This window comes from Triturus cristatus, chromosome 5_1 (assembly GCF_964204655.1).
Source record: "Triturus cristatus chromosome 5_1, aTriCri1.1, whole genome shotgun sequence".
Classification (NCBI taxonomy): Eukaryota; Metazoa; Chordata; class Amphibia; order Caudata; family Salamandridae; genus Triturus; species Triturus cristatus.
Window position 1 is genome coordinate 141,451,274 of NC_140587.1, and position 12,122 is coordinate 141,463,395.

The following is a 12,122-nucleotide window of genomic DNA, read 5'->3' on the forward strand; positions in this document are numbered from 1 at the left end:
TGGGTCGTGTTCATTCTGTTTATACGAGAAGTCTGGCTGACATGTGCGTGTTTGGTGGCTGTGATCCAGGGAGCACTAACACCTGCAAAATCGGGCTGGGCGCAGTAATATGGCTTTGTAAGGCATTGAGTGCTGGGTAGGGGTATGTGTACCTGCACGTGGTCGAGTGGACCCATCAAGAAAATGTAATCTTCTCAAAGTCGGGTATGTATTAAATAAAAGTAATTCCACGTTTTTCAAGGTTAACTAATTAGCTAACTGTACATATACTCATCTAGTTGCTGAACTGCACGTTGTTAAACAACAAAACTTGTTTTGAATCCCGGCTTCCCTGCTCGCAAACTGTATCAACACGAGTGGGAACAGGAGAGGCGACGGGAGGGAGGAGCCATTAGCACGACGAAGCAAAGAGCCGGCAAGAAAATAAACGCACTTGTGCATGTACAGCATCTACCTTGCAGTGCCATCGGTTTCCAATTAACAAGCGTGGGCGCGATAATTTGAAACAGATGGGGAAGCTGCTCGCTCTTGCAAGGTGGATGCCGTACAAGCATGCATTGGAAACAGTGCAGTACATGCACGAGTTTTCCAAAAGTGCAGACAGATTCAAAGAGGTCACTCCTAAGCAGCACTAAAAAGGAAGCAGAAATGGAGAGAAAATACAATGGTCCAATGCACAAGTTATTTAAGCTGGTCCGAAAAAATGCTTAGCATCAACCTGTTGTTAATTAGTCTTAAAATCAATGATTGGCAATTGCCGATTGGTGCTCTCCCCTCCTGAGCAGCACATTAGAAAGCTGTTTTTTTCTGTAATTGATTTAGGATGTGAATAGTCCTGATGATAAAAAAAAAGTGCAAGGACACAAAACAATCACGTTTTACTCTCAAATGGGTACAATTAAAAAATATTTTTGTTGCAGTGACTTACTTGAAAAGTGCTGAAGGGACAGTGTTTGAGGTTACCTACAGAAACATAGGTCAGTGAGCGGAAATTCTCCACCACTCAGAGCGTTCTTAAAAGAACATGCCAAGCATTCTCAATGACCAATCTATGTTTCATGTGTTTTACAAATATGATCACAGTCGGAGATTCAGCAGTGCAAGATACATTTAATGAAATTTCATGACATCACTATCAGCGCACTTTCAGATAAACTACTGACAAAAGGGACAATGCTCCTTTATTTCCAATTTTTGGCAGTGTTCATATAAGCAACAGATCTAAGAGCACTTTACAAGTAACAAGTAAAATACAACTAATGAAGAGATTTCTTGAAACAAAAGCAGCAAGAAGCCACAAAAATAAATAAACAGGTGTGTTTTCAGCATCTCCCTGAAGGTGAGGCGGTCGTTTGGGTCCTCAGTGATGATGGGAGTGAGTTCTAAGAACTTGTTGCAGTGCCAGTAGGACTGCTTCGCTGCCAGCGAAGTGATCAAGAGAGGTGAATGTACAAGGAGTGAGGGCATGCTTTGAAGTCCTCTGCCCTCCAGAGATGGTGATCAGTAATGCTAGGAAGGTATGTGTACCTAGGTAAGCAGCTACGGGCCAGGTGACAATATAAGCCCAAGGCATCCCTTGCTAATTCAAATGGAATTAGCACCCTATATACAACGCCGAGGTTGGCTCGGGCAATCTGAAGGCGTAAAATCCAGGGCTAGTCTACCCTTTAGGTGCATTTTAGGTTCAACTGCAGTTACATGAAATAGACGAGAGAGATATAGGGCATGCTCATTAGGTTGTATTGTACTAGATTGAGCAGGAGATGGTGTGACTAGCTTTACAGTCCACATGCAATTGGGCAATAACAGCTGGTCATTTTCCTCCCCATCATTAATGACCCTTGTCTTCAGCTTTGATCCATGATTAAAGGATGGGCAACTTTCTTTCCTGTAGAGAGCATTAGCAAAGGTTAATAATGGCTCTAGTGAGGGCAGCTAGTTTTCATATTCAGCACAGACCTTTGATTTTCCTCTTTTCTCTAAATAGGATGGATATTTTTTGGGTGGCCACTGTTAATGTGCATATGGAAAGAAGGAGGCCAGGAAGTAGAGAAAAGCATAGAGTAAATGGAGAACAGGCACAAACGCAATGGAGGAAGATATGGAGTGAACACTAAGCTCGGCACTAGCGCAATGTACAATACCATTGGCTTGGTTATTCACCCCAAGCATTCTCTCCACCCTCACCACAGAAGCTCCGCACAGCGATCACACCCGCTATCACAGTTCCATAAAGCACAGTACCTGCGCACACTGCTCTCGGAGTACAGAGGCTTCGATGCCTAGCTCTACCATTCAAAGGGTGGCAGAACAACAGCTTACCTTTTCTATGGCCGCCTCTCTCTGGTTCTTGCTCATATTGGAGTGAATACAGACAGCCTTCAGCTGCGGGGGAAGTCCTGAGACCTAGAGTACAATATGAACAACAGTGGGTAAGCGACAGCTCCACAAACTTACTTTTAGTATTATCCAGGGGCCATAACTTTCTGCAAGTCCCTCTCAGTCCCATCTAGGACAGAATCTCAACTTCTGTACATTTAGAAACAGTTTTAAGACTATTATGTTCCAAGAGTCCTTGCATGTTTTTATTCAGTCTTTTGGGTTTAGCGCTTCATGGCATCTTCTTTGTTACAGAATGCTACAGAAGAATCCTTATTCGTTAATTTCACTGTAGCACCTGGTCCTTTCAGAGGCACCCCATCCTTCCATCCTCACCTCTAGTTGCAGAATTACTAAAGTCACTGTGAGTATTTTCATTTCTTGCTTGTGTTGGACTCTTTGTTCGCTAGAAATGGACGACAGACTTGTGCATTTTGTCTCCCAAAGAGATAAAGAGGAAAAGTTGAAAATAATGTGGTAGGAAACTTAGCTCCTTGCCACTTCATCAAGGAAGGTAGTTCTAGTGGAACAAACCTGGTTTTCCTAGCTGTGTGATTCCTTTCTTATATAAAGTGAATTTAAAGGCCGTTTGTACCTTATATTAAGAGTTGCAAAGATTTGGCTTGCAACCTTTGCAAAGTTATATGGATAACTTTTCAACTTAACAAAACTGCATATTTTTTAACATCTCCAACACTGTAAGTAGCAAAGGAGAAGCTTGCAGAGATAAAATCTATAAAGATATGCCTCTGTTTGAGAAGAATGGACATTTTCTTGCAATGCAGTGAAAATTATGTTGTAATTAGCAATGTGAACTTAAACAGGGAACTGAAGAAAAATGTGTTACACTTTTACTTTACAAACTACAAAGGATGGCTTGGTGTGTTAAAACGAACTTGGTATTATCAAGGAATTCAAGAAAGGGGCAGTCAATAGAGGGGAGATGGGAGCATAGAGGAAGTGTTGGAGGGTCAGGCAAATTAATATGCAAGAGCAACAAATCAATATAATAAAGCCCTGTGGCCTTTCCTGTTGACATACCTGGTCATCCATCAAAGAGACGAGGGGTGATATCACTAGGGTGATGCACTTGGACCTCTTTCCATAGAGGTATGCCGGAAGCTGGTAGCAGAGAGACTTTCCCATTCCGGTGGAGAGCACAACCAGAGTGGACAGACCTGTAATACATTCAAAGCAAAGTGATGTGAAGAAAAGACTAATCACACAACCACGTAGACATTCACGTAATGAGTAGGTTGAGATAACATTGGTTCTTCTGTGCAATCATATCTATTGAGATGCAGGATCATGTGGAGGGCCCTTACCTGCCTTATGAATCCTTGATGGCCAAGCTCCACTAACGCCGACTCTATTGCACACTCAGGAATGTAACCTTAGGCACAAGCTGTCCATTTAATGACTATTATTGACATGCATGTGTTCTGAAATGCTGAAGAATGGGTAGCCAATGATCTCAAATATCAAAACTGTAGTGACACATGTCACGGAGCTGGGATTCATCTAGCACTTACAGGTATGTAAGTAAAAAGTATATATTTCATTACGTTTATTACATTTGTTCTTAAAATATGGAAATGAGCAAAAGTAAATAAGGATACTGTACGACCTCTTATTTCATATGTAACATTTCCTTGTTGGATTAGTTAACGCTTATTTTTATGTGAACCCCCATCTAGTGGCCGTTTCCCACTTTGGTTGCATGACGTTACAACACATTCCGTTGCAACGCATGCCTTTACCACGCATGCGTTACAACGCGAATACTATTAGCACGAATAACCTTTCCCACAAATATTCTGTTACTACGCATACCTTTACAACGATGTTCGTTGTAAATTCTTGCATGATAAGGGCATACTCTTGGTAAAGGTTATCTCAGACCCCTTGCCCATTTCCTACAAGTGCTCCCTTGCCCCCTCCCCTCTCTAGATCTCAATTTTTTTTTTTTAAATACCCCTCCCCTGTACCCCTGCGCGACCCCCCAAACCCAGCCCCCAATCCTTCTTAGAATTACCCCTGCCCTGAACCCTTAAAATGTTTCCCTTCGCGATCCCCCCACCCCTAAACCCTTCTTACAAATACCCCTCCCCTGCCCTTAACCCTAAAATCGGACCCCTGCATAACACAACCCCCTCAATCCTTATATATATATATTTTTTTTAAACTAAAATTCCCCTTACCTCGCCACGTCATCTCCTCTCCATGATCTTCCGAGGTGACGTTGCACGTCGTAAAGAGGAAGCGGAAGGGTCTTTCCGCTTCCTCTAACGACGCCGATTGCCTCCACTACGCCACGGAAACAGGTGCGTTTTGAGGGGGGGTGGGGTGGTGGGGGTGGAGACCCCCCAAGCCCCCTTTTTTTCGCACGCAATTTTTGTTTTGGGGGGGGGGATACCCCCCAAGCCCCCTTCTTTAATTTTAGGCTTTAACACACATGCCTTTACTACGTATCTCGTAGTATAGGTATGCGTGGTGAAGGCTATTCGTGGTAACCATGCCTGCGTTGTAATGCATGCGTGGTTAAGGTAATGCGTGGAAACGGCCGCGTTGTAGTTGCCGTTTCCCACTTTTATAGAATCAAAATTAAATACCACAGATCTCACACCACAACGGAATCAGGACAGAGCTGTTGCTGCTGTACAATAACCAATAATGAACATAGCCTTATATCAAGTTGTGCGCCTTCTCAACAAAGCCTCTTCCTTTCTCTTCCTCTCCCCGCCCCCCCCCCCACATCCCGCCTCACCATAACGCCCCTACTACGCTAGCGTCTATGCAAGAAAGGAAAGACAACAGGCCCCTGTCCCCGGGTATATCCACATCTCCAGGTTTAACTTACACCAATACACTCTACACTACACGAGCTACCGCCCCATCCCGAACCCCTAGTCGCCTGACATGAATAAACACCTGACTGTGTTAGGACCTACGCCCAAAGTAAACAGTTGACAAACATGTACAGCATATTATGGACAGTTAATGTTAATAATAATAATAATAATGTTTATTGTGATATACTTGCACAATTAATGTAACCGTCAGTTCCCAATGGGTCATTAATGTTGCACTACTGCGCTATTGTACGAATAATGTTGTTTATATATCATTTTTCATATCAACGCTCTATTAGCAACTTCATGGAAGAATGTATGCGCACTTTATACTGTAAAGGACTGGTGTACAAATGTATGAAAAAACAGTATTTAAAAAAAAAAACTTATTTTATGTGCAAGCTGATTACACTTCTATAAATAAGCTCTGAATGCACGGTCTCTTAATTCAACAGTCGAACCAACAATCAGAATAAAAACCTTCTAGGCACCGTGTTCTTGATAACAAAACTCACAAAAACAGTTCTGATATGAGTCGAAGGCTGAGTATACTTGTATTATGCTCTCTACCTCCTCATGTTTGGTTTGCTCCCATGGTATGGCACCTAGCTTGACGTTTTTAGATTTTTAGATCTGAGGGCTCTGGTCATAAAAGAAACTACGATCAGCGTGCAGCCACTTGCCCTAGCAGGGTCCACTGAAATTAAACAAAACCTTTCATCCTTACTGCTTTCATGAACAATACTCTCCTTTACGGTGACTCTGACAAAGTGGCAAGTTTTAGGTCATCAGTTTTCTCACAACCAACCACTGGTCATTGTTTTCTTGGGATATGCATATGGTAAAGAAATAGTGAGGGCACACTGTGTAGAACTAGGACTGAGACCAGAATCGGGAATAAATGCAGACCCATATGTTTTTCTATAAGCGATTATCCAACTACTTTTAGGAGTGGTTGAAAATCTCGGGTTCGTCATTCCATCGGTGCACTTCATATCACAAAGTGATTGATTCCTGTAATTTATTCGTTCAGAGGCATATTGCTGTGGACTCTGCTCCGTTTTGGAATACTTCGACAAAACCTGCAGAGTGTCGTCCATTCTTTAATATATTAGTGAATTAATTGGGGTGGTGGAGGGAGTATGATCTTAGAGATACAGAAGTCGGCCCACAAACATATCTAGTGTAATTTGTTCGAAAAGGGATATCTTTTGTTATCTACAGTCAATTAAGAGATCTGAACCTGATCAACGGATCTGGTTTGTAGCAAAAACATGTGCCATATGGGGGTTTGGGTCAAGGCACATTTAAGATCAAATGTTTTAGTCACTTCTGAGGTTTTTTCCAAGCAGCAAGTCATTTTCCAACCAGAAGACCAATTTCTCAACTGTGGTCACGGTCACAGGTGTTGGACGTGTCGTAGAGGCTCGTTCAAAAGGTAGCAGTTGGACAGATCTTTTCCCCAGACCTGTGCTCTCACTTTTTTCAATTATGGCTTTCTTCAACATTTAAGTGGGAAAATGAATAGTGCCTGTAGACCCCTAGCTTGCACTTGGGGAAAAACATTTTACAAGCTGTGTTTACAGTCGCTTATACCATTCTTGGTAATGGAATACTGTGAGTTCCTCTATCAGTGGTTAAACCAGCATCTCTCCTGCATTTTCTAATGAGTTGAAACCTTCACATACTATTTACAAGCATATGTGCCAGGGAAATGAGGCCCAACAACTGCCAGTCAAATCATCATGCAGCAGAAATTGAGGATAGTGACTCCTTGAGCTAAAGTCATCAGAAAAGGGAGAATGTACCTGTGGCATTCGAGGTATTTAGGCTGGTTTTTGCATCTTGTTGAAAAAACTGTTCCAAGAGGGGTGAATGATGTTAAAAAAAACGTTGAGCCATGCCATCGGCCTTTCTTAAGTGGATAGCAAACGTGACATTAGTGGTATGGGAGATAATGTCGTAGGCTAGAAATTCCACCCGAACTGAAACTCTTTAATAGCTTGCTTCAGAAAGAATGTACCCAAACAGATGCAACATCGAGATCCTCATGAGACATACCAGCTTCTGAAGATGGACCTGCTCAATAGCTCACAAAGGGCATTAACACTAATTTACAAAGCTTTGAACCAGCCAGCCAGGCTCATACCCTGTCACTGGAACCTCAGATCACTCAAAGGTATTTAATCAGCAGGCCCTGCTTTTAGCTCTAAGGGAACAGCTGCCCTGGGAACATGGGCACTGAGAGATCATCTTCTAGACTGGGATAAAAACATGGAAGTATCCTAGAAGTGTATCTCGCCAGAGAGGTTTAATGCACTAGAAATGTACAACACACTGCCTAGCACCAAATGTATTCGCCCAGATTACAGCCTCCCCTTCAACTCTACATGGAGACAACAAAGATAGAAGAAATAAAGCAACAACAGTGGACATTGGATTAGGGAACTGGCGATGCAAAGGCAAGAACAAATCCCAACGGGAAAGCCATCGCACCTACCCTCATACATGATAAATCACCCTAAATTCAGACAAATGCATTGGAATTAGAAGCTTCTTGGCTCTCTAACTCAAAGCCCTGGAACAAGTAATGTTCAAAATTGTATTAGGAATGAAAGCCATTTAAATGTTCTATAAAATGCAGTCTTACCAGAGAGAATCCTCATGATTGCAATTTCCTGTCCTGGTCGGAAAGAGCGATATCCCAGTTCAGAGAGAGCTTCTAGCACCTCTTGCGGAGTCTCTGACCAACGACGAAAGAGAAAAAGTCAGAAGTGAAGTAACTACTAGTGTGCTTCGTTAAGGCATCATTTGCTAGACGATGATTTCATTGATAAAAAAAGATCTGGTGTTAGTGTTTTAATTAGATTGAAAGCGCACACACACACTAGGCTGCACGCAATTAACTAGGGTAAACCAGAATTTAAAAAGGGAAGGTTTTGCCATTGGAAAGAACAAACTCAGCATATCATTTCCTTCCCAGCTCACACATTTTCACCACTAACAGTACACAAGATCTGAAAGAATAATCCGAGATTCAATTAGACAAAAATGCACTCATCTAAAAAGTTGATGTTTATCACGCCTCCATCCGCCGCAACCATTAGGGAGACTTCCTCATGCACAGACATTATGGATGAGGATGTCTCCCTCATTCAATGTCACAATCCTCATCACCTTCTCATTGAAACTAGCATTGCACAAATGTTTAAAATACCTAAACATACATACATATAGCATTATTGCCATGACACAGCCCAAACCAATCGCCACGCCTTTGTTCAAGGTTTACAACTTCATCATCATGCCTGATAGTTATATGCTCCTTGTAGTCAGCTGTGATTGTGAACGTCTTCTTCATCAGGCTGCTTTAACGTTGTTCTCTGTCAACCTGGCTTCAGATCCAAACCAGTCCTCTTTATATCGTCTTATAAATCAAGTCCTGATGATCCAGGCCTTTGTCCAAACTAGTCATCGTCACCAAGATTTCAGCCAAATCATACAAGGCAATAACCATCCGCGTGCTTTCACTCAACCATAATTATCCGAGTAATTTAGCTCGGACTTATGCATAAATAACATTTTACTGGCGCACTGTCATGCACTCAGTGTTACACATTTCCCATGGTCAATTCTTTTTCCACACCAATCATGTCATGTCCATGGCTTTAGCAATGTCAACAACAGAAAAAATAAATCACCCACAAAACTTCCAGTCATTGGTATTATGCTTTCCATAAAATGAAACAATACAGCTTTGCTCTCATCCAGACCAATGACATGTGCACTCCTATCCGAGATAAATCAATGTGGTGAACACAGCTACAAAACCATAATCTCGTTAATGATACGAATACTCTTCACAACTTCATCGACAAAACCATCAATTACAATCAAATCAATCTCACTTTCTCATTCAAATTCTCGTCTTTGTCACGCTGTCATCTAAAATAATGATCATGCTTTCAAGCAGATTTATTGCATACCTTAAGAGATTTCTTACCTTGGACCTTTCCATTCTTTCCCAACGGGTACAACGGCTCCATGGGAGGGGGCGCCACAGGGGGTTCGTACGCTGGTCTGACAACATCTAGCGGAAGTGGTTCTTCTTCTATTTCTTGGGGATCCTCTTTGGAACATTCACTTCCAACAGGTACTAAAACCAAAGACACAAGTAAAATCAGCCCGCAGAAACCAAATGTATTGGCATTGCAAAGGAAACATCTACCTTGAGCCCTGGACTACTGCTGCCGTCATGGGTTTAGCACATAGAGTGGTGGTGGTGGTGATAGCAAGAGTGGAGGTGGTGGTGGTAGCATACTGTGTTTGAGAATAACTAGAATGATGACACCTTTTCATCTAAATCATTGGATTTTTGGTCCACTAATGGAAAGTTCCACTTGTATATCCTGTTTGTTTGTGCTAACATCCAGAGTGTGTGTTATGCATTTTGATGTCTGTAGCCTGCATGGTGTGTCCAAGTGAGACAGTTTTAGTACCATCCCAAAGGTGGTCTAAAATGAGGTGGACATTACTTTTCACAGGAAGTGGCCATATAGGGGGCGAAGTGACCGCAAGGGTCAGTAGCCCATTGGCCACTACCCTACACTCCCCTAACGTCACTTAATGCTATATTTAGGGAAGCCCTTGGCACCAGGAAAGCAGATCCTGCTGACCTGAAAGAAGACTGATGTTTAGAGTCGCAAAGAGCAACAACTGAAAACCCAGCAACTGACTTGGCGCCAACCGTGTCAGCCTGCCTGCTGACTTCGACAATTGCACCAAAAGACAACTTGTCCTGCAGCTGCTGTGTCTCCAACGTCTGGGAGACCTGCCAGTACTTCACCCAGGAACCAAGAACTACTGTGAAACAGCAGACCTGCTTCTCTGCAGGCAACCCAAGAGACAGGAGAGGACTTCAAGACTGCAAAAAACAGATGCCTAAGGACTCCCCTGTACCGGTCACTCCAAGCCTGAGTTGAAGTGGGCCAACATTGTCAGCGTGGTCCCCCAGCCCTCCAGAGACCGAGTGGACTCCCCGACATTGCCTGCAGCCTCTACATGTTGGTCTCCCACTATCACGACTGCTCCTGGTAAGGAAAACCTGATGCCTAAAAACACCTCTGCACCCGCCTCCCCTGAGCCGTGGAGAAAAGGATCAAAGGTGTCCCTATGTCCCCGAGCATCATGCGGCCTGAGCCCCCTTTTTGGTTCAGTTCGACTGGCCTGCTAGTCAAAGCCTGCAACATTTTTACACAAAGACCGATACCCATAGAGTAACATTGTGCACCCAATGCGGTTTTACACCTCTGCACCTCTGAGATGTCTCACACTCCTCTCTGATAAGCCGAAGGCTGCTCGACCACACTACCCCCTAGAAGAGCACCTTGGGATTGCTAGAGCAAGCCCCTGTCCACTCATAAGGGAACCCCTGGACTCTTTACACAATATATCTCATTTTGTTATATCATATAAAGAGCCAGCTTCCTACAATGGAGGTAAAGGTTGTGCGCCTAGACAGTGGAAGTGTATTACTCACATTCCTGAAGCTGGAATGAGGAGACCTAGACACTGAAGAGAGGAGAGGAGAGACAAGACTTCTTTACATATTTGATGAGGCTTTTCGATTACAAAGGAGCTACTGAATTGTCTTCCCGAACACAGCCATTAGATGCATGGTAGGGTTGAGTGGTGGTACAGCAGACTCAGTTGTGCAAGGTGCGGTCAAACAATTGGACTGTGCGAGTGAGCCAGAGAGCCAAGCAGGCAAGGTAGATCTGTGAGGACGGATTCCACTTGAGTGGTAGGCGACAGAGACTGAGCTCACATACTATTAGGAGGTGTACTTGAGTTACTTTCTTGCTACTGTTGTTACCTCGATATAGAAGGGTGGGTCACCCACGACTGAGGAGAGAGCTTGTGGTGTAGGGACGCGCTGGGGGCAGGGGTATAGTAAGGAAGTAGAAATGTGCAGAATAAAGTACTGTCTTTCTTGAACAGGTGAGCACTATCCTGGACATTTGCTTTTAGAATTGTTGAGCTCAGAGCTTGAGAACCCACACATCACCTCCCTGAGAAGCCTGTGCCTATTTGCCCTCGTCACAATTGAGAGTCAAGTGCTGAAGGGATTGCACTTGGCTTAGTTAGCAGGGCTCTAGTAGGATGTACTCTGAGACATCAGAGGCAACACAGTCAGCTCTCGCAGTTAAGGAGCAATGGTACCTGCTTGCCCCGAAGCCTCTTAGAACGGGGTCTGACATACATTCATTATTTATCAAGAGAAAACGGGAAGCCATCAGTGAGAGATTCCATGTTTATCTCAAGTGTATCATGAACAGTGCACTTCCACCCGAAGGTTTGATTAGACAGGGCAGTGGAAAGTAAAAGTGGAAAGTTGAAGATGAAGACATGTGGAGACTGGAGTTGAATGTGCCATTTTTCCCTGTACAGTGGCAAAAGGAAGTACATTTCTTCAAGCAGCACATTTGGAAAGCACAACATGAGACCATAAGGAAGACTGTAAATGTTAAGTTCAGTGCAAAGTGGAACTGAGCACCATGTTTGCACACTGGGTAACCGGGGGAAGGGAAGGAGACTATTACACACAGTTAGATCAATTCAAGAGGGGAAGACAGGGAATGAATGGGAATGTCCTTCCAGCAAGTTCTCAGGCTTGTTTTCATTGAGGGTAAGGTATTGGTTGCACATCTGCCACATGACTTGGAGAACATAGATCTTGAAGACAGACACAGACGGCTCATTGCCAGTAGGGCGAAGGACAAATTATGTGTCACAGGGTGAAATTAAAAAACATCTGTGAACATGGATGATGTGGGCTAAAGGTTGCATGCAGAACCGAATAAGCCCAGTGAAACTGCAGACCCTTGGGGG

General features: G+C 43.4%; 1 protein-coding gene across 2 annotated transcripts in view; it reads right to left on the reverse strand.

Moving 5' to 3' along the window:
* RECQL4 (RecQ like helicase 4) overlaps positions 1 to 12,122 on the reverse strand; it is a 183,199-nt gene that overhangs the window by 80,113 nt on the left and 90,964 nt on the right. For both annotated transcript variants that reach the window (XM_085604639.1, XM_085604638.1), the window contains exons 10-13: positions 9,235 to 9,387; positions 7,882 to 7,974; positions 3,421 to 3,557; positions 2,323 to 2,406 (exon numbers count right to left, since the gene is read on the reverse strand). In XM_085604639.1, coding sequence (XP_085460765.1) covers positions 2,323 to 2,406; positions 3,421 to 3,557; positions 7,882 to 7,974; positions 9,235 to 9,387 — 467 coding nt within the window. The remainder of the gene's footprint in view (positions 1 to 2,322; positions 2,407 to 3,420; positions 3,558 to 7,881; positions 7,975 to 9,234; positions 9,388 to 12,122) is intronic.